The sequence below is a fragment of the Erinaceus europaeus genome, chromosome 17, assembly GCF_950295315.1.
Source record: "Erinaceus europaeus chromosome 17, mEriEur2.1, whole genome shotgun sequence".
Classification (NCBI taxonomy): Eukaryota; Metazoa; Chordata; class Mammalia; order Eulipotyphla; family Erinaceidae; genus Erinaceus; species Erinaceus europaeus.
In genome coordinates this window covers 73,798,217-73,821,046 of record NC_080178.1, presented here as the reverse complement: position 1 = coordinate 73,821,046, position 22,830 = coordinate 73,798,217, and the positions used below count along the sequence as shown (strand labels likewise).

At 44.0% G+C, this 22,830-nt stretch overlaps 1 protein-coding gene across 3 annotated transcripts in view; it reads right to left on the bottom strand.

The window, feature by feature from the left end:
- The window catches only part of SERGEF (secretion regulating guanine nucleotide exchange factor), a 236,017-nt gene extending 216,443 nt beyond the window's left edge, over positions 1-19,574 (bottom strand). For all 3 annotated transcript variants that reach the window (XM_060177070.1, XM_060177072.1, XM_060177071.1), the window contains exons 1-6: positions 19,458-19,574; positions 15,475-15,610; positions 13,389-13,544; positions 10,373-10,467; positions 6,677-6,737; positions 1,946-2,059 (exon numbers count right to left, since the gene is read on the bottom strand). In XM_060177070.1, the coding sequence (XP_060033053.1) occupies positions 1,946-2,059; positions 6,677-6,737; positions 10,373-10,467; positions 13,389-13,544; positions 15,475-15,610; positions 19,458-19,514 (619 nt within the window). In that variant the 5' untranslated portion in view covers positions 19,515-19,574. The remainder of the gene's footprint in view (positions 1-1,945; positions 2,060-6,676; positions 6,738-10,372; positions 10,468-13,388; positions 13,545-15,474; positions 15,611-19,457) is intronic.
- Positions 19,575-22,830: the final 3,256 nt, after the last annotated feature.

Below are 22,830 nucleotides of genomic sequence, written 5' to 3'. Positions count from 1 at the left end.
AGTTGGCTTGATGTGGAGGCTGGTCACTTACCAGAGAATTGAACAAGTAAATAAATATATTGAGGGGAAAAATAGCCAGAGTTCTCATGGTCAGAGAAAAGGAAAAAGGTACTGATATGAAAAGATGGTAAGCTAGAGTCAACCATGTGGTACTGCATATAAATAGAGGAATCAATGCAAATTTATAGTTTCTAGTAGAGATGAATAAAACTGAGCATCTCTCTCTCTCCCTGTGTGTGTGTGTGAGTGTGTGTGTGTATGTGTTCCTATCTCTGTCCACCTAGTGGACCTAGAAGCAATGAGGTCTCAAGCACCCAGTGGCTATCACATGTAAGCACTTAAACACAAGCCCTGACCTCCTACTAACACACTAGCAGAACTAGAATGTGACCCTGCTTTCCACAGGCCATCAGTCTTATCGGGCAACTTTTGTGGGACACTTCATTTTTTTAGATAGAGAGAAAGAGTGTAATAGACCACAACACCAAAGCTTCCTTCAATGTGGCAGGGACCTGATTCAAAGCTGGGTTGTTCACGTGGCAAAGCTGCACAATATCCAAGCGAGCTATTTCACTGGTCTTTGTGGGACTGCTAACTAGTGTCTTAACAAGCACTCATCAGACCTCCATGACCCTGACGTACAGGAGGAGGACAAAGCAGATGTTTCCATCATATTCACCAGAGAGGAAGCACTGGGACCCCAGAGGCCAGATGAAGAAAAACCAACAAAGTTCCAGTTCCAAAGCCAATGGCAGTAAGGTGAAGGTGAGAGGGAATGAAAGGTAAAAGAGTTCACAAAAAAGACTACAGAGAAGAGAAACAGAAGAGCTGAATGGCAAAGGTCAAGGGAGAAAGAGAGGCTGCATCCCAGAGTGAAAAAAAAAAGAAAGTCCCACAAAGCAACTGAGCACAGACCTGTGGGCAGAATATGTCCTAATCAAGAGATTCCCTAGGGGACCACTCCTGGACCCTCTCTCTACATAGTCATGCTCTCCTTGTGGGAGAAAGAACTGAGCAGACAGGTCACACTGCCTCTTGCTTCTCCCTTTGGATGTGCCTACCTACATGCCCTCATCTGTGTGGTCAGTATCGCAGGCCTGACCCATCAAGCCAATGCTCCACTGCCTAACGGGCACATTCAACCCTGGAGCCAGGGACAAGAGGCTCACTACTGGGACCAATTATTTCCAATTTTTGATTCTACCTACCTAACTTGTACTTCTCTCTCTCTCTCTCTCTCTCTCTCTCTCTCTCTCTCTCACACACACACACACACACACACACACACACACACACACACTCAGTAAGTTCTGGACTCTGGCAGCAAACAGGAGTGCTTTTAACAAGCACATAAAAAATCCCATTAAGATGCTTCCAATGGAGGGGATGGGATACAGAACTCTGGTGGTGGGAATTGTGTGGAATTATACCCCTCTTATCCAACAGTTGATCATTATTAAATAAATAAATAAATAAATAAGATTTTTTTTTTTAAATCCCAATAAGGTTGGCAGACAGACCAACGTACCAATAATACAGATAGAGAGACCAAGAAATAGGAAAAGCAAAACTCCATTCCTCCAGTTCCTTCCTCTGCCTCCACTTAGAAAAGCATAAGCTTCTGGTTTGAGCCCCCAGCTCCCCACCTGCAGGGGGGTCACTTCACAGGCGGTGAAGCAGGTCTGCAGGTGTCTGTCTTTCTCTCCCCTTCTCTGTCTTCCCCTCCTCTCTTCATTTCTCTCTGTCCTATCCAACAAAGACATCAATAACAGCAACAATAATAACTACAACAATAAGAAACAACAAGGGAAACAAAAGGGGAGAAAGAAAGAAAGAAAGGAAGGAAGGAAGGAAGGAAGGAAGGAAGGAAGGAAGGAAGGAAGAGAGAAAGAAAGAAAGCAAAGCAAAGCATAAGTACAGGAATGGGAAGAAAGAAAGGTCTCACCCGTCACTTCACTTGGTTGCTTTGCTGTCAAAAATGGAGGGAGAGTCTGCCCAGGACACAACCGCCGTCCAGACGATGCCAAGCCAGTTCCCCACTGAAACAAAACGCCACGTTCTTCCCAATGGAGTGAAGGAGGAAAAAGAGAGAAAACACTTATTTGGGTGAGAGCAGGCTGCTGTTGGGACTGCACTGCTATGAACGATGCTGTTTTCGTGTTGCTGTTTGTTTCCAGTTTCACGCACACTATGAAGAAGGCTACAAACTGCTCAAGGGACTCTCCGACTGATCATAGCAACCGCCACCAAACCAATCACAAATCTAACCTTCAGGACAATCTACAGCCATCAAAGCAAATTACTACATAGTACAACGCCCTCCACAAACCTTCAGCACACACTAGCAGAGGAACTAGAAAGGTAGCTTGTACATGGTTAACCTGAAAAGACAACTCAGGCTCTAGACCTTGAACACTATCCAGTCTGCTCTTCATCTGTGCTAGACATGAAAACCAGGGCCCTGGAGAAGGGATGTGATTTGCCCAAGGTCATCCAGAGAGCTATAGCAGGGAAAAAAATATGAGAGCTCAGCTCTCTCCACATAAGTACGCCTTTGCTGCTACACTAAGAGGAATTCAGAGTCCTAATTTCCAAATAAATACATATTTATGACTCCCAGGTAGCATTTTTAATAACCATTCTGGCACTGAGATGGTCTTCCATGTCCATGTCCACTCAGTGTAACTCATGTGTCCATGTACTCATCCTCATACAATACACAGATGAAATGTAGGTCTGGCCTGTGTATGGGTATGTAACTCATGCCCACCACCCAGTGGCCACATTGCTCTTTTGCCTCTCAGAAAGTCAAGGACCCTACAGGCGATCCCCAGCAAGCCCACTTGGGGAGATGTAAGGGATGGCAACAAAGCACACAATGTGAGAGCAAAGTGGTACTGAAATAAAATGAAATTTACCAGCTCGTCAACAAATAACTTGCAATGGGGCAGAAAGAGGAAAATAATTCTGTAGATTAAGATGTGTGATGCCTTAACATTCAGAATATATATATTAACAAAAAAAATACTCTAAAAAGGCAGTACCAACCACACACACATACACACACAAACTGATTCAGAAATGATAAAGGATTTGAAAAGCTATTTGTCAAATGGAAATATGCCAACAGTTAATAAGAATATGAAAAGATGCTTAACACCACAAACTATTAGGAAAACCAAAATAAGATACCACTTAGTGGTATCTTATTAGTATGGCTACTCTTAAAAGACAGAAAAGTACAAATGTTGGAAAGGATTTGGAAACATTTGAGGAGCTAAGCAGTAGAACACCTAGCTGAGTACATATTATAATGAACAAGGACCCAGGTTCAAATCTCTGGGAAACTTCACAAGCAGTGAAGCAAGGCTGCAGCTTGCTCTCTCTCTCTCTCGCTCTCTCTCTCTCTCTCTCTCTCTCGCCTCCAGTATTATTGCTGGGGCTTAGTGCTAGCACTACAAATCCACTGTTCCTGGCAGTCATTTTTTCCATTTTATTGGATAGGACAGAGAGAAATTAAGAGAGGAAGGGGAGTTAGGGTGGGAAGAACACTTGTGAAGCGTTCCCCTTGCAGGTAGAGAGCCGGGGGCTCGAACCAGGATCCTTTTGCAGGTCCTCACATTTCCTACTATGTGTGCTTACCCCAGTATACCACTGCCCAGCTAACCCCACCTATCTCTTCCTTCTCCCTAAATTTCTCTCTGTCTCTACCCAATAAATAAATGTTTTAAAAAGAAGAAAGAAACATTTTGGAACCTTGATGGAAATACAAATGGTATTACCTCTCAAAGAAAACAATGTGGTGAATCCTAAAAAAATAAAAATAAAAATATTATAAGAGCCAGCAATTCTAGTGCTGAGTATGTATTCTAAAAAAAAAAAAAAAAAAAAAAAAAAACTGTGGTCCAGGAGATGGCACAGTGGATAAGGCATTGGCCTCGCTAGCATGAGGTCCTGAGTTCAATCCCCAGCAGCATATGTACCAGAGTGATGTCTGGTTCTTTCTCTCTCTCCTCCTTTCTCATTAATAAATAAATAAAATCTTTTTTTAAAAAAACTGAATAGCAACATTATTCACAATAGTTAAATTATGGAAACAGGGAGTCGGGCGGTGGCGCAGCGGGTTAACCGCACGTGGCACAAAGCGCAAGGACTGGCATAATGATCCTGGTTCGAGCCCCCGGCTCCCTACCTGTAGGGGAGTCGCTTCACAGGCGGTGAAGCAGGTCTGCAGGTGTCTATCTTTCTCTCCCCCTCTCTGTCTTCCCCTCCTCTCTCCATTTCTCTCTGTCCTGTCCAACAATGATGACATCAAGAACAACAATAATAACTACAACAATAAAAAAACAACAAGGGCAAGAAAAGGGAAAATAAATAAATATTTGAAAAAATTGAAAAAAAAATTATGGAAGCATTTCAAGTATTTATTAACAAGTGAATGGATAGGCAAAACATATGTACATAGAGTAAGATACCATGCTTCCTTAAGAAGGAAGGAAACTGACATTTGCTACAACATGGGTAGATCCCAAGGACACCGTGCTAAGTGACAAAATGACAAACTGTAAGATTCCACACATGTGAAGCTGTATGAATTGTCAAAAGTCATAGAGCTAAAGTGGAATGGTGGCTGTCACAGCTCAGAGACAGAGAGCTCAGAGTAGAGAGCTGGTAGCTGTTATTTAGTGAATCTAAAGCTTCCAATTCACAAAATGAGAAAAAGCTCTAACAGTGGAGTTAGGCAGTAACGGCGCACAATAATGTGAAGGGACTGCACAACCCACAATGGTTAGGTTGGTGGATTGTGTTATGTGCATCTCATCACTACAAAAAACTAAAAGGAATAAACATATTTTAACGGAGAGATTTGAGCTATACATCAAGCAGCTACAGTGTGTGAACCAGGGACCAGGCAGTGGCAGCGGGATACCTAGTTAAGCCCCTTGGAACATACCTACAATAGACTTCCTATCTCCTCCCCACACGAATACCCCTAATTTCATCTGCTCTCTTCCTACCTATGGGTTCCTGTTTGTTAAACAATTTGTCCAGCTTTATATCTTACCACCTTTCAGGCACCAAGATGCAAATGTTAGCCTGATTTCGTCCTGACTTCCCTGGGCAGATGAACTCACCAATGTGTTGCAAAGTCTCCCCTCTCCAGAGCTCTACCCCACTAGGGAAAGACAGAAACAGGCTGGGGTTGTGGATCGACCTGTCAATACCCATGTTCAGCAGAGAAGCAATTACAGAAGCCAGACCTTCCACCTTCTGCACCCCATAAAGAATTCTGGTCCATACTCCCAGAGGGGTAAATGTTAGGGGAAGATGACCAGAGGGCTCTGAACTCCAGCTCCATCAGGACCCAAAGAGAGAAGAGGAAAAAAAAAAAAAAAAAAGGCACTCAGAAGCAGTAGGTATGACTTAGAGACTTAGAAAGGAAAAGAAGGCAGAACCATAGAAAAAAATGGGCAAATAAATACAAAAAAAAATAGCTAATTATAGAAGTAATAGTCAACCCATATCTGTGACTTCGGGGAAACAGTAGAGGTAATGGGGACACAGAACCCTAGTGGAGGGAAAGGTATGGAATTATACCCCAGTTATCTTATAATTTTATAAATCAACATTAAATCACTAATAAAAAATTCAAAATAAAAGAAGTGGGAACAGGAAAAGGAGACAGAAAAAAGGATGACACTGCTCTTCCACAAGATTCCTCCTCCTTCCAGCCTCAACTTAACACTGTCAGCCCTACATCCACTATCCTCTCATGGCACAAGAGACAAGCTCATGTGGGGCTTTTCGGTTAATAAACATTAAAACGCACTAAAAATAAATAAGATTCACTAGGAAAGCAGTGCAGTTCATAACGAGAAGGTGGCCATGGAACCCACACCATCCCAGACCCTGGTCCCACATCTTCTTTTTTCTACCTTAGTCCCTGTGTAATCACAGACAAAAGCTTCACCATTTCCGGACTTCTGCTTCTTTACATGTCAAAACTCAGCTTGGGGGTTGGGCGGTGGCGCAGTGGGTTGAGCACACGTGGCGCGGAGTGCAAGGACAGGCGTGGGGATCCCGGTTCGAGCCCCCAGCTCCCCACCTGCAGGGGGGAGGTCACTTCACAGGTGGTGAAGCAGGTCTGCAGGTGTCTGTCTTTCTCTCCCCCTCTCTGTCTTCCCCTCCACTCTCCGTTTCTCTCTGTCCTATCCAGCAAGAACAACATCAATAACAATGATAATAGTAGCCACAGCAATGGTAGAACAGCCAGGGTAACAAAAGGGAAAAAGTGGCCTCCAGGAGCAGTGGATTCGTGGTACGGGCACTGAGCCCGAGCCTGGCAATAACCCTGGAGGCAAAAAAAAAGAAAAGAGAGAAAAAAAAAAAAAACTCAGCTTGCACTACGGTGACTGTGAGGGTCAATGAGGTGCTAATTAAATCAGGAGAGCCTAGCACCATGCCTAGAACCTAACAAAGCTAGCCTTCCTTCTGCCCAGCCTCTGAAGGGCTTCCCCCCCCCACATGACTTGTGCTTTTGTCCCTCTTTTCAATCAAAACTACAGCAGAGCAGGACACTCAAAAGTATTTCAGAATAAGTTTTTTCTCAGTTTACTCCTTATTTCTCTTGGGGTCTGATTTCTCCTTGTTTCATGACTATTTGCAAATTGATTACCTGTAGCAGCTAAGGCATGCCTCAGTCCAGCAGCAATACTGACAACCTTTTCTCTCAGGAACTGGTGGAATAAAGGAAAGGACAGAGGCCTCAGAATCATGCAGCTACAAACACAGTGCAGTGTGCTCACGTCCTCAAATGACAACATCCCATCCATAAACCCCTCTGTACGTATCTCTGAAAGATAAACATCATTTAGAAATAGCATATGGCAATGCCTCTCATGGATGGAAGGAACCTTGCAATCATGCAGACCACTGGAGACAGTAAATGTCTTCTGTAAAAGGCCACATGAGGGGGCTGGGCGGTGGCGCAGCTGGTTGAGCACACATGTTCCAATGCACATGGACCTGGATTTGAAACTTCGGTTCCCACCTGCAGGGAGAAAGCTTCACAAGTGGTGAAGCAAGGCTGCAGATGTCTCTCTGTCTCTCTCCCACTCAATCCCCCACTTCCCTCTTGATCTCTGGCTGTCTCTATCCAATAAACAAATAAATATAAATTTAAAAACTTAAATAAATAAAAGGCCAGGTACAAATCCTTAAAGACTCTGCCAGCGCACGGTTTCTGCACGCTACTACTTTACTCTGTCATTGCAACATTAAAGCAACCAGAGGCCATATTAAATGGATGTGTGTGGCTGTGTTCCAATAAAACTTCATCTACCGAGGCTTCTCCTCTGCTGAGCCCTGACGTAGCCCAGTCCCCACCCAAAGCCAGAAGCCCTCCCAACACAAAAATGCATCTAAGTATTTGACTGCCCCTCAAATACTCACCTTTCCCCCCACTGCCCACACACAGCATCATACACAGTAGCTCCTAGTATATTTCACTTAGACATAACTTTCTCACATAATTTTATCACAGGAGACAGCCTGTCAAAATGGTTTTTCTTCTGGTTCTGTCATCCAGCCTATCTTAATCATTGTTTTTCTCTGTCTTCTCTAATCCTGTGACTTAACCTTAACTAATTACAACTTTCTTTTTTTAATATTTAGTTATTTATTCCCTTTTTGTTGTTTTATTGTAGTTGTTGTTGTTGATGTTGTCATTGTTGGATAGAACAGAAAGAAATGGAGGGAGATGGGGAAGATAGAGAGGGAGAGAGAAAGACACCTGCAGACCTGCTTCACCACTTGTGAAGCAACTCCCCTACAGGTGGGGAGCCAAGGGCTCGAACCGGGATCCTTACACTGGTCCTTGTACTTTGTGCCACCTGCACTTAACCTGCTGCGCTACCGCCCGACTCCCAGATGTGGGTTCTTAAAAGGGCATCTATATCTCAGTGAGAAGCTATAACACCTCCCCTCATAGGCGCTACAGAGTCTATCTAGACTTCCAGGTATTCCAAGTGTGGAATGAATAAGTGAGGGTTTATGTTCTCCTCACCTAATGTGCAGTGTGATGATAGAGGATGTCGGGCTGCTGAGAAGAAATGAGGTCATGTAGGCAGAGCTCGTGTGAGTGGAACTAATGCCCATGTGAGAAACAGCTGACTCTGAGCAAGTAAGTGGGCTCTCACCAAATACCAAAACTGCTAGTGCCTTGAATTTGAACTACAGCCACTGGAACTGTGAACAATAAATGTCTATTGTTTAAGCCACCTGGTCTATGCTATTTTTCTGTTACAATAGCCCAAACAGACTAAAACACTATGCATATCATTACGCCAATTTCAAAGACCAGCTATTGCAACTCAGCAAGATGACAGGAGTGAAACCAATTCTTTCAGTGAAAACACGTCTCCTTTTAAGAGTTTAAAGAAATGAGTTTGAGTGGAGCCACTTAGGTTGCAAAACTCATATTAGATTCTAGCATAACTTCTATTAAAATTCACTCACAATATAGTCTTCACATACACATGCACACGCACACGCACATCTTAAGTATGAAACAGTAAAAAAAAGAATGTTGGACTAGGGCCAGGAGTCTTGTCTAACACTTGCACTCTCCAACATGGTAGTCTCTAACTACAGAAGGCTACTCAACACTTGATCCGTGACGAGGCTGAATCAAGACATAAGTAAAAATGTAGGCCAGAGTTCAAAGACTGCAGAGAAAACATTTCATCAATGGAGCGCTACCCTGATGACAAATGAAATGAAGATGATTTAAACGCACTGGATTAGTTTAAAAGTTATTTAATTTATCCAGCACACCAAAATATGACTGAAACATGAGAGCATCATGTGAAGTAGAAAGAGCCAGATACAAAAGGCCACAATATCCTCATATCCAATTTACACAAAGTGCCCAGAACAAACAAATTCACAGAAGCAGAGAAGTCACCAGAAACTGTGGGAAGGGGTGAATGGAAAGAGACTGCTACTGAGTACACAAGCTCTTTTCTGATGATAAATGTTCTAATGCAGACAGATAGTCATGATGGCTGCAGCTATCTGTGAATAGGCTTTAAAAAAAATTATTTATGGCATATGACATTATGACATATGACTTACATCTCAAGAAAGCTATTGTTTTTACCATTAATTTTGCCAGCTTCCATTTACCTTTTTTAATGATGCTATTACAAAATTTGTAATTATGGGAGCCAGGGGATGGTGCATCTGCTTAAGCAAACAGGATACAGTGTACAAGGATGGCAACTCAAGGTCCCCGATTCCCACCTGCACAGGGGAAGCCTCATGAGTGGTGAAGCAGGGCTGCAGGCTGCAGGCGCCTATCTCCCCCTCCCCTCTCAGTTTCTCTCTGCCTCTATCCAATAATAAATAAATAAATATTTTTTTTAAAAAAAAACTTTTTATAAAGAAACATTTTAATTATATGTATGTCTGACATTTCTGTTGGAAAGCATTCAACTAACTTAGTGTCTTTAGGTAAATTACTTCAACACAGTCCTATCATGATTTTAGAATTTAAAAAAATGACAGCTAGGTAAATAGCATGATGGTTATGCAAACAACTTTCATGCCTGAGCACCACCATAAATCAAAACTGTGCAATGTTATAGTGAAAAAGACCAAAAAAAAAAAAAAAGGAAAAAGAAAAAATAATAATTGAAGAGTGTCATTGTTTTTTTATTATCATTATTATTTTTAATTTAGTTTCCCTTTTGGTGCTCTTGTTGTTTATTTTTTAATTTTTTATTGTTGTTATTGATGTCGTTGTTGTTAGGTAGGACAGAGAGAAATGGAGAGAGGAGGGGGAGACAGACAGGGGGAGAGAAAGAGAGACACCTGCAGACCTGCTCCACCACCTGTGAAGCGACTCCCCTGCAGGTGGGGAGTCGGGGGTGGCTCGAACCGGGATCCTTAAGCCGGTCCTTGCGCTTCACGCCACGTGCGCTTAACACACTGCGCCACCGCCCGAATCCCTGTTATTGTTTTTATAAGCTATATCACTGTTTTATTTCATTAAAAAAATGTTTTTAGTGTGTCTGCTGAGACTAAGAGGTGTTTCATTTCACTTCATTTTACCTTGTTTTGTTTTTTGGCAAGGACCTCACGCACGCGCTACTGAGTTTCCTCGCAGGCTTTAACAGAGTTTGTTCACTCATAGCATTCCTCCTCCCACAATTCAAATTTCCCCAAAGGAAACCTGCATTTTCCACTTGAAATTCTAACTGCCCCATATGACACAGCCAGCTGTCAGTCTAGGAGAGGGCAGCTCTACTAGTAAACACTGGGGACCCTGCAATAGGACATGGTGACGTTAAAGACTGCACGACGTCCTTACCTCAATGAGCTGGGGGACCACACATCGTTGAGGTCCCTGGGGAACTCCTAGTTGGCCAAAGGAATTGGATCCACATGACAGAACTTGACCATTTTCTGCAAAACATAATCACTTAGATTGAAAATCTTTTTTAAGAGGTAAGCTATCCATGGCCAAGGAATAAAGGCTGCAGAATGAGAAAAGCAAAGGGAATGAGAGGACAAGTAGAGGCCCTGTGTTTCAGCACACTCAGCCACAGTCTTGCTTGTTCTCCCCTATATGTTGTTATTGCTTCATACGGGTCATTCATTACACTTTCGAGTTAATCACAGACTCACTGAACACTCAGCCCAGTGCCTGGTGTTGGGATGGGAAATGCTCATCCCCAATTTTCCATGTTTCCATAGGATGAAATTTGTTTTTTTAAAAATATATATTAATTTATTTATTCCCTTTTGTTGCCCTTGTTTTATTGTAGTTATTATTGTTGTTGTTGATGATGTCGCTGTTGGGTGGGACAGAGAGACATGGAGACAGGAGGGGAAAACAGAGAGGGAGACAGAAAAATAGATACCTACAGACCTGCTTCACCACTTGTGAAGCGACTTCCCTGCAGGTGGCGAACCAGGGGCTTGAACTGAGATCTTTACGCCGGTCCTTGTGCTTTGCGCCATCTGTACTTAACCCGCTGCGCTACCACCTGACTCCCAAGGAAGAAATTTCTATGATATTAATACTTCAGGCCTTTCTCCCTGCCCATCCTGATATGCAACCTAGCCATTTAGTAAGTCTGGGGCAAGAAACAAGATATGTACAGCTCAACACCTTGCTCTGAGAGATGCTGAAGATTTTTCTGGGGCTGTGTGGTGGCACACTTGGTTGAGTGCACAAGGACCCAGGTTCAAGTCCCCAGTCCCCACCTGCAAGGGGAAGCTTCACAAGCAGTAAGGCAGGGTTGCAAGTGTCTCTCTATCTCCCTTCCATCTTAATTTTTCTCTGTCCTATCAAATTAAGTAAATAAAGTTAAAAAAAAAAAAAAAAAAGAGGAAGGAGAAGGAGGAGGAGAAAAAGAAAGTTTTCCCCTATGGAGGTCATGAGTGTGAAGGTAGGATTAGATCACTTAGCCTGATGACTCTGTCTCCCAATAGTTTTTATCAGAAAAAGACTGGTAACCTGACCTCTAGCAGCCTGAATATCCTGTGCCTTTCTCACAACTGGCTCCAAATGTGAATAGAAAGTGGTATCAAAAAAAAAAAAAAGAAGAAAAGAAAGTGGTATCAACTTCAAGACAGGCCTACAGGAAGCATCTCATAAACGGTGGCTATTGTTTAGATCCTAAGATTACTACAAGATCCAACACTCGTGACAATCCTTCTGCATAAGAGAGAGGCTAACACTACAGTGAGTTTCTAAAGGAAGAGAGTTCACTGGCGAGAAAAAAAAGCTGTTACAGCAAACAACATGTACTGTTTGTTGTTACTAAAAAGAAAAAAAAGTTTGGGGAGTGTAGAGGATAACAAATGGTAACAACAGTGACTGGTAGAAAAACAGTAATTAAAGGTTTTTTGCTTTAAAAAAAAGCATTTAAACTACACACCTGAACCTCTACAAGGGTTTCAGGCAGGACTGACATGGATGGAAGATGCTGTTACCAGAGGATTGTGACAGAGAAAAAGCCTGGTCAGAACTACAGACAAAGCTTTCAAAGCTTTTTCGGAGCTTTTTCAGCAAAGGCAGCTGGAAAAAGGCTAAGTTGAATTACAAAGTCAAAACTAGAATCAGCAAAATAGCTCACTGGGATGCTGGGCCACTTTGCCATGTGCAAGATCCAGGTTCAAGTCTAGCCCCCTCTATATTGATCCAGGTTCAAGTCTAGCCCCCTCTATATTGATCCAGGTTCAAGTCTAGCCTCCACTATATTGAAGGGAACTTCAGTGCTATCCTGCCTATCTACCTATCTATCTATCCATCTATCTATCCATTTCTGCCTATCTGGAAGTCAGTCTGGAACAATGAAGCCCTGGAAGTAACAACAGAAAGGAAAAAAAAAAGTCAGAACTCAACACTGTTTCTAGGAAAAGAAGGTTATTGGTGGTAAATAACCACTGCCCACTGTTCCCAAGATGACCAGCTTTACAAAAGTCACTCATTTGCTGGGTCAAAAACACATCTTCCTTATGGTCAAGGCCAAGTTGACCATAGCAATTTGCACCAAGAGTACATCCCTTTGTATTTTACTCAGCTTCCACAGAATGTATATTCTATTCAGTCTCCTATAAATAGTTCTGCCCGTGTGTGTGTGTGTGTGTGTGTGTGTGTGTCTGTCTGTCTGTCTCCTTATCCCTCATTGGAAAAAAAAAAATGTATTTGTTGTTGTGGCAACTCTGATTTCTTTATACTTCTGCATCTTGTCCCTCATGAGTAAGCCTTAACTGGCACTACTGGTCAACGAAAACAGACACAGACATAGCTACCATGAACTTCAGGAACAAGAAGTGGCCAACAAGATTATTAGACCCAATATCTGGTCTCTGGCAAAGGTTTTATAGTCCAAAGTTTTATTGTTTATTTGTTGGTTTTTGGTTTTGTTTTATTCTTTATTTGGTAACACACACACACACATATATATATACATACATACAAATTGAAGCAGGTGTTTATCTTTCCTCCTCTCTATTTCTCCATCCTCTTTCAATATGTCTGTCCTATTCAATAAAAAAAATTAAGGGGGGAAATGGCCACTGGGAGTGGTGGGTTCACAGTGCCAGCACAGAGCCCCAGCAACAGGAGGCAAAAAAAAAAAGTGTGCACTCAAGCAGGTGTGCCACCACCCAGCCCCTCCTAAAGTTCTGCTATTCAAGTGTCCCTTAAAGAAGTCACCCCACTTTCCCTTACAGCCTGAGAGAACAACATGTGTAGGTTTGATTTTTTTTTTTTTTAATACACTACAGCTTTCACTGAACTAGCATCCCCTCCATCACACTCTTCCCACTCAAAACCTTTGTGGTGATAAAGATGGATCCCTGGGTAAACTCACCTGTAAGAATAATAGTAAAATCCCAGCCACAGGCCACATATTGGACAGGACAGCCAAGGAAGAATTTGCAGGGGGTAAAACACAGAACATCTTCGGTGTGGCCAAGCCCCAACTGCCCATCTTTGTTCTGGCCACAAACAAAAAGCCTTCCTCCATCTGCAAAACATAAAGACTCTACTGAGAGTGTGCACAGAGGAAATTACAGCTGTCATAAGGAAATGGGATTTCACTAATGAGTGGGAATCAGAGAAGTACCTTCTTGCCCAGCCATATTACTAAGCCACGCAAGTGAACATGCTCTAGACCAAACTGCATAGGCATGAGGAGGTCACGTTTAATTCCAAATGGAAATCCTCAAATCCTCCAGCAGTAACCAGTCACCAAACTGAACGTCTTCTATTTGCCACCAATAAAGGCCAACATCTATTTAACACTTACAATGGGCCAGGTACTCTTCTTGTTCTAAGAGCTTTATGTGTGATGACTTATCTTTTAGGGCCCAGAATACTTTGAGAGGTCCCCAGAAATATTTTAGTTTTAAGATCTTTTAAAAGAAGTGTAATAGTGGTCTGGGAGGTGGCGCAGTGGATAGGATAAAGTGTTGGACTCTCAAGCATGAGGTCCTGAGTTCAATCCCCAGCAGCACATGTGCCAGAATGATGTCTGGTTCTTTCTTTCCTACTATCCCCCTCATTAATAAATAAATAAAATATTTTTAAAAATAAAATAAGTGTAATAACAATAAACATATAGTACTAAATACAACCTGGATCATATGAAACTTTCTATCAGTGAAAGTATAAACAGAAATTTAAATATTTCTGGGAGTTGGGCGGTAGGTAACACAGCGGGTTAAGCGCACGTGGCGCAAAGTGCAAGGACCGGCGTAAGGATTCCGGTTCGAGCCCCTGGCTCCCCACCTGCAGGGGAGTCGCTTCACAGGCAGTAAAGCAGGTTTGCAGGTGTCATTCTCTCCCCCTTGCTGTCTTCCCCTCCTCTCTCCATTTCTCTCTGTCCTCTATAACAACGGTGACATCAATAACAACAACAACAACTACAACAACAATGGAAAACAACAAAGGCAACAAAAGGGAAAATAAATTTAAAAAAAAAAAGTAGTACAAAGAAATCTAAATATTTCTTACAGAGGAAGGAGTTCACAGGTAAAAGTATCAAGAGCCCATGGAAGTCTTAACACAGGTTTGTTAACTCTCATTCCTCTCAGCCGCCACTGTTATCTGCGTGTAACAGAAGAGGAAACATTTGGGAGAGGGTACGGACCTGCTAAGATGGAACAGAAGCAGAATTTGAATCCAGGTGGTTTGATGCCAGTGCTTGAATTCTTTACCAAGACCCAGTATGCTCTCCTTTGAAGTACTGCAGCATTTAAAGTATTTCTAAAGTACTAGCCAAGTTACTGTGACGGCGAGATTAAGGAAAATAAATATTCTGGCTTTCAAAGACGATTCTATCCATTAGCAAAGACTTGTAACTCACGAGTGAAAGTTAAGTGACCATCTATATGGTATGAAATGTGATTCTGTACTTCTGTTTCCTTAAGCAATCTGAGCTCCATGGGCTAATAGTGGAGAGGATGTACTAGCCAAAAAATCTCTGCAGTCCTTTCAGCTCTGAAGATTTAGGATTGCATGATGGTGCTAACTTTTCACAAAAAATACTTCCCAGGAGTCGGGTGGTAGCGCAGCAGGTTAAGTGTAGGTGGCACTAAGCGCAAGGACTGGCATAAGGATCCCGGTAGCCCCCGGCTCCCCACCTACAGGGAGTCACTTCATAGGCGGTGAGGCAGGTCTGCAGGTGTCTATCTTTCTCTCCCCTTCTCTGTCTTCCCCTCCTCTCTCCATTTCTCTCTGTCCTATCCAACAATGACGACAACAATAATAACTACAACAATAAAACAGGGCAGCAAAAGGGAATAAATAAATAAATATGTAAAATATATATACATATATATTTTTCCCCTCTACAAAATATAAAAGGCTAGAAGACAGAACTATTCAAAACAATGCCCTAAGGGAACATGTCTAAAGAAGAAAATGAGGACCTGCCTACACTTGAAGAAAGTTACCTGTGACAACAGCAGAGTGGCCCCCTCCTCCCGTGAGCCTCCGGACACACTCGGGTTCGCAGAAGTTATTCAGCTGCTGGGGCAAAAGCACATCTTCCTTATGGCCAAGGCCAAGTTGCCCATAGCTATTTGCACCCTAAGGATAAAATAAGTCAAGAGTAAAAGCCATATGAGTCTCAACTTGCAGTGCTGACTCACCTGATTCTAGTCTTCTGGCCCTAATAAATCTCTCAGAGTCATAACAGATGAGATTTCGTGAGCTCATTCTTCAGAGAGCTGATGCCTCTAAGGAGCAGACTTCATCCCCTCGGTGGGCAACCTACCTATCACTGTTACTACAGAATAAAGGTATATAACCTCTAACTCAAAACATTTGCAGCCAGATAGATTTCAGATTCAGAATTTTATACCTTGCAAAACATAAACTTTTGGATGGGGATGATGGCATAATGGTTGTGCAAAAACACACTCATGCCTGAGGCTCCAAAGTCCCAGGTTCAATCCCCCCCACCACTATCATAAGCCAGAACTGAACAGTGCCCTGGTATTAAATAAGTTAATATTTTTAAAGAAAGTATATAAATGGGGAGTCGGGCATTAGCAGGTTAAGCGCACGTGGCGCAAAGCGCAAGAACCAGCTTAAGGATCCCAGTTCGAGCCCCTGGCTCCCCACCTGCAGGGGAATCACTTCACAGGCGGTGACGCAGGTCTGCAGGTGTCTGTCTTTCTCTCCCCCTCTCTGTCTTCCCCTCCTCTCTCCATTTCTCTCTGTCCTATCCAACAACGACGACATCAATAACAACTACAATAATAACTACAACAACAATAAAAACAAGGGCAACAAAAGGGAAAATAAATAAATAAATATTTGACAAAAGAAAGTATATAAATGTAGAGCTTTAGAAAAAAGTAATCTGGGGAACTAGACAGTGGCACACTGTTAGGCACGCATATCACCATGTGCAAAGACCCAATTTCGCGCCCCCCAAACCCACCTGCAGGGGGAGGACACTTCATAAGTGGTGAAGCAGGTCTTCAAGTACCTATCTTTCTTCTCCTTTCTCAATTTCTCTCTGTTCTATCCAGTAATAGAAATATAAATAGAAAGGGGATTTTAAAAAAAGGAAAAATGGCCACTGGGAGCAGTGGATTTGTAGTGTCGGCACAAAGTCCTAGTGATAACCCTGGTGGCAAGAAAAAGACAAAAGAAAAAAAATAATAATCTGACATGCAAATTATATAGAATGCCACTAGGTGCCCATAAGCAAAACAGCACTATTTCTTCAGTAAAAGGTACAAATACAGTAAGTAGACAAAGACTCCAAGTAGCCTTAAGTCAGGCAAGTTTGGAGGGTTTGTACAGCTTTCTTTCTGAAGTCAGAATTGAAGATAAGGGATTGTGGAACTACAAATTTTATTTTTACACAGTCTTGAAATCTCTCCAAGAATCTACTCTAGCTTCCTCTGCGCAGAGATCTAAGTTCTTCAAATATGAGTAGCAGACCCTTAGCAGAGCACTCGCCTTTGGACCCAGAGCTTACCTAGCAGGAGGCTGACTGTCTGACCCCATGGAACACAGCACCACCTGAAACACATATATCACTATAATACAATGTCACAGCAACTTGAAAAAGTGGTTATCCCAATATCTTTAGCAACCACCCCCCATTTTTGGTTTGGTTTTGTTTTGCCTTTCTTCAGAGCACTCCCTGACATAACATTACCTCCCCCACTACAAAGTAAACTCAATGAGGACAAGAACTATTTTGCTTGATGCTCTTTCCCCTGAATCTCAAACTGTGCTGGCCCAAATAAGGCATGCACATGCTTTAGAATGATGAATGTAAGACCCTACGAGTTCCCACCCAGGGGAGATCAAGTGAAGATTTGCACAGTACGGATTGGATAGCATATGCATAGGATTCCTCCCTCAGTACTTAGACTCTGTGGCTGTCCCATGACCAGGCCTATAGGCTGCGGGACAAAAAGTGAAGCACAGACATCAAGGCACCAAATCTGTATAATGTCTCAAGAGGCCCTAAGTCTTTAATAAAACAAAGAAAAGGAAAATTCAATACAATCTACTGTAGTTGTATTTGCTTCTGCTCCTTGCAAACACTTCACATACACACACACACACACACACACATACACACACACACATCCCGAAGAGATCAATCCCTTATTATGAACTTAACTATGTGCCCCTAAAATTCATCTGTTGTAACTCCAACCTCCAGTCCCTTGATGTGTGGTAATGTTGTATTTGGATAGAGAGCCTTCAAGGTAATTAAGGTTAAACAATATCTCAATCCAATGTAATCAATATCCTTATAAGAAGATACACAGGGGTGATGGAACAAAGAAAAAGCCACATGAGGAAACAGCAAGAAGACGGCCGGCCACCTGCATGCTAAAAAGAAAGCCTCAGAAGAAACTAAATCTGCTCACACTTGATCTTGGGCTTGAGACCTCCAAAATAGTGAGAAAACTACTTTTCATCGTTTAAACTGCCCAATCTACCCTGTTACAATGGCAGGAGAAGATGCTGCAGCAGTGGGTTAGTTAGGGTCAGCAATATTTTTCTTTCAGTAAGGACAATGCCAGAGCTGCAAGAAGGTTTCTTCCAGCAGAAGCCTCCTCAGCCCAGAGATCCCAGTCTCTGCTCTGACTGAAGGTGCACGGTCAGACCTCAATCCCACTGTCAGCTCAACTGCCATCTCACCGACACTCAGCCAGACTCAGGCCACACCAGGCTTTTCCTTCTAGCTATCCGCAACCTCACATTCAACAAGTGCTATTGGGGACTGATAGCTACCGTTTTCTGTATTAGTCTAAACATACTGGTGATGACAATAATACAGGTGTAGTTCTACTTCCAACAGGAGAGTTGGGAATTTTTCATGCCTGTGTTTTACCCTCACAAGGTCAGTACATAGCTTCTGCACTGTACACCGCGGGTATTCAGTTCATTCACTGGCCAACGAACATTTACTAAGCACCTTGTACTGTGCCAGGCATATGCCGGCCAGGTACAGTACCCAGCTTTACAGTGCTTGCACTAGCCAAGGAGACTGGCATTAACAAATTACACGTTTTGGGGTCAAGTGGTGGTGCATCTGGTTAAATGCACACACTGCAGTGCACAAGGACCCAGGTTCAAACCTCTGGTCCCCACCTGCAGGGGGAAAGCTTCAAGCGTGGTGAAGCAGGGCTGCAGGTGTCTCTACGTCTCTATCTATCTCCCCTATCAATTTCTGGTTGTCTCTATCCAATAATAAATAAATAAATAATATTTTAATTACACATTTCATCATGATACGTACTACGGATAATTGCAAGGCACTGCGTCTTCAGCTTGTTCTAGTGCCTCTCATCAGATGCCTGTCACATACTCCTTAACTGAGACCTCCCTCTCCCAGTCACCGCACAGAGGACCCTCTCAATGCTCCCTTCCAGCAAACCCAGCACAGACTCCCACCCCCCAATACAAAGATCCAGTCACAGGAGACTACTGGCAAATATGCAAGGTGTCGCCTGAGGATCTGCCAGCTCCACAGGCCTCACAGCAAAAGATGCTCCCGCCAGGCTGGGGTGGGGCTGAGGAGAGGCCTCCATCCTCCTCCCGGAGGCAGCCAGGGAGCACAGGTGGCCCCGGGACTCACGGACCCGGCGACCGTGCCTCCACTTGGGGCTGGCCCCACCCTCCGCGATGTCGTGCTCGGCCGACGACACCCCAACCGGGGTTCCTCCAGGAGCCAGGAGGCAGGTTCTCCCCAAGGTGCCGCAGCCCCTTGGGTTCGCACCTTTCCAGCGCGCAGGTCCCTGAATCACTCCGAGACGACCCTTGTCCCCCGCCTCTTCCTTCAGCTCCCAGCCTGAATCCTCCAGCCCAGAGCTCGCGACCGTGCTGTCCAAACCCAAGCCCGAAACTGGGGTCCCGTGACCGCTCGGTCCCCAAGGCCCCGGCAGGAGGCGCTTACCCAAGCGAAAAGCACGGCAGCGGGGTCGGCCTTCGGGGCGATCTGCTCTTGCTCCATGAGGAGTCGCGCGCCCGGCGCTTCCGGGAGGGACCGGCGCGGGGAGGAGCCTGTGATGGGCGTGGCCATCCTGGGGACCCCGTTGACACGGGGAGGAGCCTGCGGTGGGCGTGGCTTTCTGGACTGGTTTGCACAAGCCTGCGGTGGGCGTGGCTTTCTGGACTGGTTTGCACAAGTCTGTCTGGGAGCGTAGCTGATACAGGGAGGAGTCTGGGACGGACTTGGCATGTCTGGGGAAGAGTCAGGGGGCGTGGCAGACAAGGTGGCGGGCGGGGGGGGGGGTCCGCGATGGGAGAGGTTTATATGTGGGCGTGGTTTTGATGGGGCGTGGTCTGTGGTAGGGTGTATGGGGGGGGTTGGAGGTGGTTTGGGCGAGGTGAAGTCTGTGTGGGCGTGGCCTGTGGGCGGGGTCTGCGGTGGGCGTGGCCTGTCTGGAGAAGAGTCTGGGGGTGTGGCTGGCACAGGGCGACCCAAGTGTGACTACAACAGGAGTGGGTTCCACAGGTACCCAGCATCCCAGTAGTCACCTCACAGTGAGGAGGTCTGGCCTTCTTTGCTCCAGTCCTCATTGCGCCTCTTTTCCACGCCTCACACTCATTGTTTTGCTTTTTTGTCACCAGATCACTGCTCAGCTCTGGTATACAGCTTGGGACTGAACCATGTACTCTGAGTGTCAAGTATGAAAACCTTTTTTTACATGGCCACTGTGTTATCTTCCTACCCAGTTCACAATGTTCCACAATTTTATCTCCATGATGGTCTTTGAGAAATTGACAGGAGATAACTGTGTCTCCGTGTAATGGAGCAAGAACTGAATCTAGTACAGGATGTGCCTTAGTTTTAATTCTGAGCGCAGCTACAAAATCTGAGAGCTTTTTTATTATTTATTTATTTATTATTGGATAGAGACAGAGAGAAATTGAGAGGGGATGGAGGAGAGAGAGGGGAAAAGACAGAGACACCTGCATCTCTACTTCAACACTTGTGAAGCTTTCCCCCTGCATATGGGGACCAGGGGCTTGAAGCTGGGTCCTTGCACACTGTAGTGTGTGTGTTGAACCAGGTGCGCCACTGCCTGGCCCGCTGAGGGAGCTTCTTAGTGGGCCTATGTAGTAGCTCACACCGTGGCCCACAGCGCCTGTCCATGGGGTGGGAACACACTCTTCCGAGCTGAGAGCCCAGGCTCTTCTCCATGGTTTCCTCCAGGACCGTCTTCTAACCCGCAGAGCTCAGAGCATGACTGTGCCCTGGCTCCGAATAGCAGTACTATCAAACACCCAACAAAGACTTTCATTAAGTGACTTTTATCAGACAATCACTCCCCGCCCCACACTACTGGTGGGAGTTAAGGAAATACAATTTTCCTACAGAAAAATGTGGCAGTGCTAAGACGGACATAAAGAGGATAGGTGCATAAATTCATTAATTTTACCTTGTGATTCCACCTCTGCCCACACCATTTTTTTTTAGTTTCCATGGCTTATTTTCTCACTTTTACTGGTGTAGCATTATTATAATAAAATATTCTATATCACAAGAAAACAATCAGACCTATGCACAAAGACTGCTAGTTATTCATTGGGGAGTTACATAAATAAAGAATTTGTAAATTACCTAGCAGTGAAAAAAATTATTGGTAAAAATCATTTAGCCGGGAGTCGGGCGGTAGCGCAGCAGGTTAAGTGCAGGTGGGGCAAAGCACAAGGACCGACCTAAGGATCCCGGTTCAAACCCCCGGCTCCCCACCTGCAGAGGAGTCGCTTCACACGCAGTGAAGCAGGTCTGCAGGTGTCTTTCTCTCCCCCCTCTGCATTCCCCTCCTCTCTCCATTTCTCTTTGTTTTATCTAACAATGATGACATCAATAACAACAACAATAATAACTACAACAATAAAAAAAACAAGGGCAAGGGCGGGAGTTGGGCGGTGGCGCAGTGGGTTAAGCGCACGTGGCGCAAAGCGCAGGGACCGGCATAAGGATCCCGGTTCGAGCCCCCGGCTCCCCACCTGCAGGGGAGTCGCTTCACAAGCGGTGAAGCAGGTCTGCAGGTGTCTATCTTTCTCTCCCCTCTCTCTCTGTCTTCCCCTCCTCTCTCCATTTCTCTCTGTCCTATCCAACAACAAAGCAACATCAACAATGGCAATAATAACCACTATGAGGCTGCAACAACTAGGGCAACAAAAAGGGGGAAAAATGGCCTCCAGGAGCGGTGGATTCATGGTGCAGGCACCGAGCCCAGCAATAACCCTGGAGGAAAAAAAAAAAAAAAAAAAAAACAAGGGCAACAAAATGGAAAACAAATAAATACTAAAAATTTTTTTAATCATTTAGCCATGCAGCAGGATATTAGGCTGCACTAAAGTGTCTAGTGGGGCTGTGGTCCAGGAGATGGTGCAGTGGATAAAGCATTGGACTCTCAAGCAGGAGGTCTCGAGTTCAATCCCTTGCATATGTACCAGAGTGAAGTCTGTTTCTTTCTCTCTCTCTCCTCCTTTCTCATATATAAATAAATGAATCTTTTTAAAGTATCTGGTGGGGCCAGGGAGATAGCTCAGCTGTGTTGTGCCTACCTTGCACACCTGAGGTCTTCTGTTTGATGCCAGGTACCACATGAGAACAAAGACAAATGGGATCAGATCTCCCCAGACAGTGAAACACTGTTTCTCTACCTATCTCTTTTCTCACTCTCTCCCTAAAGTAAAGTTTTAAAAGAATTGTTAGCTCCCAGAGGGAGAGAAATGATAGCAGAAAATGACTGGAGGGCTCTGAAGCCCAATTTCAGCAGGACCCAGAGAGAGGAAATGAAAGAAGACACTCAGAAGTGGTAAAAGGTGTAGCTGTGACTTAAAGTGTAAGAAAGGCAGGGTCATAGGAGAAAATGGGGGGAGATTATATGGAGACAGACAGACAGTTATAGAAATAATACTCAACCTCTATCTGTGACATTGGGAGAATCACTGCACTTTCCAAGTGGAGGGAATAGGGACACAGAATTCTGGTGGTGGGAATGGGGTGGAACTGTACTCACCATTTTGTAATTTTTTAGATCACTAATAAAAAAACAATTGTTGGCATATCGCACCAAAGTGCAAGACTCTAGGGTGTGTGTGGGGGGAGTACAGGTCCAAAAAGGATGACAGAGGACTTAGTGGGGGTTGTATTGTTATGTGGAAAACTGAGAAATGTTATGCATGTACAAACTACTGTATTTACTGCCAAATGTAAAACATTAATCCCGCAATAAAGAAATTTTTAAAAATTGTTTAAAAAGATAAAAAAAAATTTTTTTAAAAGGTAAAAATTGGGCTGCAGAGAT